The sequence below is a fragment of the Osmerus eperlanus genome, chromosome 5 (genome assembly GCF_963692335.1).
Source record: "Osmerus eperlanus chromosome 5, fOsmEpe2.1, whole genome shotgun sequence".
NCBI lineage: Eukaryota > Metazoa > Chordata > Actinopteri > Osmeriformes > Osmeridae > Osmerus > Osmerus eperlanus.
In genome coordinates this window covers 23011017-23018472 of record NC_085022.1, presented here as the reverse complement: position 1 = coordinate 23018472, position 7456 = coordinate 23011017, and the positions used below count along the sequence as shown (strand labels likewise).

At 45.7% G+C, this 7456-nt stretch overlaps 1 protein-coding gene across 1 annotated transcript in view; it reads right to left on the bottom strand.

Annotated features, from left to right (window-relative positions):
• syt12 (synaptotagmin XII) overlaps nucleotides 1–7456 on the bottom strand; it is a 10479-nt gene continuing 3023 nt past the window's right edge. Inside the window, exons 2-8 of the mRNA XM_062462761.1 lie at nucleotides 3809–3863; nucleotides 3503–3696; nucleotides 2812–3222; nucleotides 1416–1631; nucleotides 941–1061; nucleotides 488–621; nucleotides 1–242 (exon numbers count right to left, since the gene is read on the bottom strand). Coding sequence (XP_062318745.1) covers nucleotides 69–242; nucleotides 488–621; nucleotides 941–1061; nucleotides 1416–1631; nucleotides 2812–3222; nucleotides 3503–3696; nucleotides 3809–3851 — 1293 coding nt within the window. The 5' untranslated portion in view covers nucleotides 3852–3863 and the 3' untranslated portion in view covers nucleotides 1–68. The remainder of the gene's footprint in view (nucleotides 243–487; nucleotides 622–940; nucleotides 1062–1415; nucleotides 1632–2811; nucleotides 3223–3502; nucleotides 3697–3808; nucleotides 3864–7456) is intronic.

Genomic DNA, 7456 nt, shown 5'->3' with positions numbered 1-7456 from the left:
CTGTACAGGGCAAGGGGGGGGGCACTAGGTGCCTCATGGGGCAGGGGTGGGGGGGTGGAGTGGGAGTACTAGGTCCTCCTCAGAGGGTGCCACATAGACACAGGTTTTCTCAGGGTCGCCAGCATTTGGTTCCAGTGGGTGATGCCCATGCCGCTAGCCTCTGGGCCGATGATCACGTGACCCACGTTCTCCCCCCGGCCATCCTCTGTGACCTCAGCCACCGTGACCCTCAGGGAGAGCACCTGGGGACAGAGCACACCGGCACAACTCAGACTCACAACTTTGAATTTGAATTATATTACATTCGAGACTTGTGGAATGGTATGAATTGATGTGGTCTAGTAGGTATAAAAGTGATTACACTCATACAAATTGCAGAAACCTCAGAGTGACACAGAGTTCAAACTAGTTACTCAGCTGTCAAATCCTACTGGGTTCTAAGATGATCCCCATGTGAGGACATTCTCCAGGAGTCTCCCAGCATCACCTGTAACACCACAGCGGGCACAGAGAAGATCATCGCTTCATTGAAGATAGGGTTTGTATCGTCCCTTTTCATGGATGTCTTCTTCTTGCTGATCTTCCTGCCATCTTGCAGAAGATACACTTTTACAAATGGATCTGTTGACGAGAGAGATTTGAATTACTTTGAGCATGTTGCAGATGTTGCTAAATTGCTTGTCATTAACGTACTTTCCATTGCTGAAGCTGGGCAATCTCCCAGTATTAAAAACATGTATAAAACATATAATATAATTATATAATAATATACTTTTGTTGTATATTGCCCTGAATTTAGGTCATTATTTAAATATGGCATTCTTCTTAAGGTCCTTAATTGATTTTTGCAGAGGAGACGAGTCAAATCTGAATTTGGACAGAAAAAAGAAGGAGGTGAAGGAAGGATGGGGTGGGGAGGGCAACTAAAGCATAGTTTCACCTGCGGTGGTTTTCCCGTTGGTCCACACAAGGTTCTTGGCTTTAGCCACCACCACCGTGAGGCGCTCTGCTGTGGGCAGGTAGCTGAGAGACAGCAGAATCTCCCCCACTGCATCCACCGCCTGGGTACAGTGACACTCCTGTTAGTCTAACCATCCAACCATCCATCCAACCAACCATCCATCCAACCAACCATTCATCCAACCATCCAACCACCCACCCACCCACCCACCCAACCATCCAACCATCCATCCATCCATCCATCAAACCATCCAACCATCCAAACCTCCAACCATCCAACCAACCAACCATCCAACCATCCAACCATCCATCCATCCATCCAACCCTCCAACCATCCATCCATCCATCCAACCATCCAACACACCATCCATCCATCTAGAGAAGCAGACAAACCCGTCACTGTAACTGAGAGCAGAATGGGCTGAAGTAGTGATTAGTGTCTTCTTTAGCTGTACCTTATTGATATCCTGTAGGTAGAGCCAGGCGTTGAAGGGCCGGATAGACAGGTCCAGGTCAGACAACTTCAACTCTGCCACCCCAGCACTGATGTTCCTCTCCTCTGCATCGATCCCGAAGGCGGAGAACCTCAGGCTGTTTTCCTCCAGGGCGGACGGCTCCAGTGGGATGGAGAAGCGTTCGTCGAACACGACTGTGAACGCGTTGGTCTGGACCTGCAGTTATATCAGAAAAGGTCTGGTTGGCTAGATCATAGATAGTATGATTATATACTGAAATCTCTGTGTGGCCATGTCTGTTCAGTTCCTGTAAAACCCTGATAATGTAAAATAGTACCCATAAATAACATCCAAACAATCAACCATTGTCCAACAGAGAAATAACTTTCAACAAGAATCACAGAGAAAACACAAGCTGCATATTCTCACACTTGCAGAATGTGAAACACCACAGCACTATAAATATACACATCTAAACCACGTGCGTCACCCAGCGCGTCATCTTCACCTGCTCCCTGCTTCTGCTGCCTGGGGCTGGAACTCCCCTGCGCATCTACAGCTAAATGTGACTGACTGTCGTTTTTAATTACAGGTTTAAGATTACCGGGAGGAGGGGGGGGGAGGGAGGGAGGAGGAGAGGAACAGAGGAAGAAAGAAGACGATACAAGAAAGATAGGGAGGGGACTGTGAAGAGTGACAGAGAAGGAGAGGACAATAAGAGAGAAAAGGGAGAGAAAGGAGAGAGGAAGAGAGCGAGAGCTAAGGGTAGCAGTCTTGATGGCTTGCTCCCCTGTGGACTGTGCTGAAGAATAGAGCTGATGTCATTCCTACGTAAACAGGGAATAGCTCCCCAGTGGCTGCAGCAGGAACTACCACACATTCCTTTAGAAGCTACGGTCTGCTCTGAACCTAAAAAAGGGATGGCAATTGGGAGTGTTTTTTTGTTTTTAAATATATAATCAGTGAAGATTAAAAGTAAGTTAAAGTAAAGATGTGTGGGCTCTGACATATACTTAGGTAGAAAGTAGCCAATAGTGTCACCCTTTGAATACATTAATACAAAAAGACCAACAGGAAATGTCAACATCGCTGACTCCTTCAGTCTCATCGATAAAGTACAATTTTTGGGATTTTTCTTTTCACAAACACGGTGAAAGGAGAGGAGAGGAGGATTTTTGAAAAATATTCTCCCAAGAAATTTCGAAAAAGAGGTTTTGAAAGGTTGAACAAATATTTTTTTTATTTATTTTGAAAAATAGGTTTTGAAAGGTTGAAAATCTTATTTCGAAAATCTTTTTCAAAAATCTTTTAAAAATAAAAAATATAGAAAAAATATCTGACACAACATCAGAGAACACACACTCTTACACAGCTGTACAACCCCACCCAAACTCACCCTAGTGACGCCCACATTCATCTCCTCTGGCACCAAGGTGACGCGGATGAAGCAACCAGGGAAGTCCCCCTCCTCGCGCTCCAGCAGGTCCTTGCCCTGGTGCAGGGCGATGTGGAGCAGGCCCGGCCCTGGCCCCGGGCGGGCCTCAAACTCCAGGGTCACCTCCAGCTGACCCACAGTGAAGTCGTGCCCAAAGTTGTTGGCCACAGAGGAGATAGAACTGAGGGAGTCTGTGGAGATGGAGCGGTTGAGCTGCACTGGCACGGTGGCGTCCAGCATGAGCTCCCGGTTCATCATCTCCAGGTGGCCCAGGTCCCTCAGGTCATCCGGGGTGTCCCCGAGCGCCAGGCTGGGCTTGCGGCTGGAGGGGATGGTGGTGGAGGTCCGTCTGTGATTGTTGGCCACCACTCTCTACAGAGCGAAGAAAGAAACGGAATGTAGCATCTGCTTTACAGAATGCTACTTCAGTGGTGCCAAAGGACACTTACACACATGCACGCCCGCACAATTACACACCCACACAGTACACACACAGTGCACACACAGTGCACACACAAAAGACATAGAAATACATCCTGTGATTAAAATAAACATAAACATCAATTTAATGTTGAAACCTGTGGCCTGTAAGCATTGTTTAAAAATACTATTGTTAAAGTCCTGAAAATACATTTGGAGCACTTGATCTCACCTTTTGTCGTACTTCGGAGAAGGAGTTGCCATATTTCTCCTGCAAGTGGCGGTAGTTAAAGTTGGGAAAGGGTGAGGGTGCAGGGAAGGTGCCGGACTTCCACAGCCTCCAGATGTTGAATCCGGCCACGCCGAGCAGGACCATGAACCCACCCAGGTACACGCCCACCTCCCACCCTGGAGGGTTCCGGACCACTGGAGTCACAGGTCAGACATTGTGAATGTTGCAATACCAAATACCACTGTTTACCACAACATGTAATACAATTGGTAACAAAAAATGATGACGAGTGTGCTGGATACTGACCACTGAGATGGTAGTCAGATATATCCTGTGCCGAGGACATCATGCAGCTGCCAGCCTGCAAACAGAAGAATAACTCAGCAATCCTGTACTCCAGTAACAATCAATCAATCAATGAATTTATCAAGTTTATTGTTACAGTCAGTTGTACAGGTACAAATGAAGTAACAAACAAAAATGGCATCGTCTCGACAGCACAGATGAAGCTAAAGGAACTAGGGATAGCAAACGGGGGGGATCAATTGTGGAAAAAGCTGTCATCATCATTCCGCAGGGCAACATTATGATGGATCCTGTAAAAGCTGTCATCATCATTCTGCAGGGCAACATTATGATGGATCCTGTAAAAGAACACAACACTTTGAATAGGCATGTACTATAATGTATTTGTAGGTAAACATATACTGCATATGAGTACTCGTGATTTTCAAAAGAGTTAGTAGCTCTTAAATCAAAAATGAGCTTTGTTGGCATGAGCATAAACGTTAGCATTTCACATGGCTGCATAGAGTCTCATGCTTAGTAATTAAGTAGTCATCGCAGTCATGACTCATAGCAGTAGATAAACACCTCACATGGAACAATAACATGTTGGTGTTACTGCAGCAGGAGAGCTTTTATTTAGTTCAGAACAGCCTTTGGTAAAATGTGCAGGGTAAAGGGTTAGCTGTGTGCCAGCAGGTACAGAACCCCTTCTGGACCTCCTTACCTCAACACCTCATCCCCCGTCCTGCTTTTTATTGGAAACTCCCATTGGTTCAGGCTTAAGTGAACTGGAACATTACACTAATGACATAGAAGAGGGAAAGGGGTGGGGTGAAGGGGTTGGGGGGGGCAAAAGAAATCCCTCAATTGTTGCTTAGCTTTTGCAAACTCAGGGCAGCCCAATTTAATTGGCTGGTGCAGTGCAGTCACAGTGACAGCTGCTGCAAGAAGTGGGGCCTCTAGTAGAGATGGGACCAGCCCCAGGATAAGCTCTACCCTGTTCTGACAGACCCTCACACTAGGGCAGACAGACCCTCACACTAGGGCAGGATAAGCTCTACCCTGTTCTGACAGACCCTCACACTAGGGCAGACAGACCCTCACACTAGGGCAGGATAAGCTCTACCCTGTTCTGACAGACCCTCACACTAGGGCAGACAGACCCTCACACTAGGGCAGGATAAGCTCTACCCTGTTCTGACAGACCCTCACACTAGGGCAGACAGACCCTCACACTAGGTGAGGACCAGCCCCCCAGGATAAGCCCTGTTCTGACAGACCCTCACACTAGGGCAGGACCAGCCCCCCAGGATAAGCCCTGTTCTGACAGACCCTCACACTAGGTGAGGACCAGCCCCCCAGGATAAGCCCTGTTCTGACAGACCCTCACACTAGGGCAGGACCAGCCCCCCAGGATAAGCCCTGTTCTGACAGACCCTCACACTAGGGCAGGACCAGCCCCCCAGGATAAGCCCTGTTCTGACAGACCCTCACACTAGGGCAGACAGACCCTCACACTAGGGCAGGAGAAGCTCTAAAGTATGCTGGAAGCTGGAAAGTATGAAGGATGGGAGAGCAGTGAAGAAGAGAATGAAAAACCAAAAGAGAAAGGACTGAGAATAGAAAACGAGATCTCTGTTGCAGTACAGCAGGCCCCTTTTTCTCTCTACTGTCATTTACTGAATATTTTGAAATATATGTTGATTAGCATTTAGACAATCCAAATCCTTAAAAGTATGCATTCCACAACGGTATAGTGCAATGCAACGTAACCTGAAATTTCGTATAAAAACGCTTATATTTTAAAGACCCAGTCAAGAAACCAATACTGATCGAACAATACTACCCCACAGGGACTAATAATATAAAATCTGATGGGAGAAAGACACAAAAGTGTTGCCCTTGTAGAAACAAGATGGCTGACCTGATCTTCTGACTAGGTTGTGCATCTTTTCCTTGTGCAAGATAAAGGACCTTCACTTTCCATCTTTATCAGGAAGATGTTAATGTGCCCGATCTTATTGTGTGTGCAGGCTCTCTTCCTGTGGAGAGGGAAAGCTGTGGCCCATACAGACTGTGGAGACCTGCTCCGCTCAGCTGGTGTGTGCTTGTCAGCTCTGTCATCCACCAGCTAGGTGAGGCATCAGGACTGGATCATGGACGAAGGCAACAAAGAATGAAAACACAACACACAAACACACACTAACACAAACACACCACACACAAAACACATACACACACACTAACACAAACACAAAAACACACACTGCTTTAAACACAAACCCCATCTGTACTCTACAGTATTGCACTGTCATGGGTATCCCGCTATAACACAATGTACCATCAAAATGTCAACTGTAACTCAACTAGCTACACAAGTGTTCATGTGTGTGGACGTATCTATTTGGAAAAAATGTGTGTGTGCATTTAGACGTGTATGTGTGTGAGTGTGTGTGTTTGAAGTCTGACCGGTGTGAGTTTATACTTACTTGTTTCAAGTTATTGGGTGTTCTTTGCCTTCGGCAAGGGCACAACCTTTGTTCGCTCACATATATATTATTGGGTGTGCTCAAGCCTTCGGCGAGAGCACAACCTTTGTTCTCTCACATATATATTATTATTATTGGGTGTGCTCAAGCCTTCGGCGAGAGCACAACCTTTGTTCTCTCACATATATATTTGGGTGTGCTCAAGCCTTCGGCTGAGAGCACAACCTTTGTTCTCTCACATATATATTATTGGGTGTGCTCAAGCCTTCGGCGAGAGCACAACCTTTGTTCTCTCACATATATATTTATTATTATTATTTATTTTTGCCCCCCTAAATCTTTGTCAATATTTGGCCTACATAGACAACCTAGGTGTCAAAAGTTTCGTCTTGGTAGCGATTGAGTTGCTTGTATTTTTATTTACGTTCCGTTGCATGGTTTAAGTGAAATTACGTTTTTGTGGCGAAAAGTGAAGCCTAACGGTGGCTAATTTGCTAGCCCACAGTCACTGACGTTACTAACGTCACTACGTCACTAACGTCACGAAAACACGCGTGACTACCTGTAGCAGAACATTCGTTTTGCAATCTGTTAACTTGGGGGATAGCTAGGCTAACTATAGCTTTACTGCAAGGCAGCTGCAGAAACGCACAAGCAAAGAGGCCAGGGTGATAACTATTTACTTATTTTACTTGTGATGTGAAACACATTGTAAAATGTAATGTACAATATTAGCTGATATTATTAAGGAAGTAGGCCCACATCTACTTTCGGAACGGTAGTCTACTATTTCACTGAGGCATTAGCATGACATTAGGCTCTGTTACCCGGGCAACACATACTACAGTGGTCTATGATGCATCTGTTTTCAATCATTAAAATAAACATTCCTCACAAAAACATTTTTCGTTGTAGGATTTATTATGACATTACATTACAAGTAAATGATTTGTGGGTGAAATTATCATTACCTGTGGTTTCAAACCAGTGTTGCTCACTGCAACGCTGTAGCCTACGCGAGACACTACAAAAAACATCGACACAGCTGTAGGGAAGTCAAACGGCGACAGAACATGTTCGGCACTCCCCTTACTTAAACCAAAGTCTTTCATAGGTGAAACTATCTGACTACTAACCTGAACTTCATTGCCACAGCCTAAACTTTGTCAATCTGTTC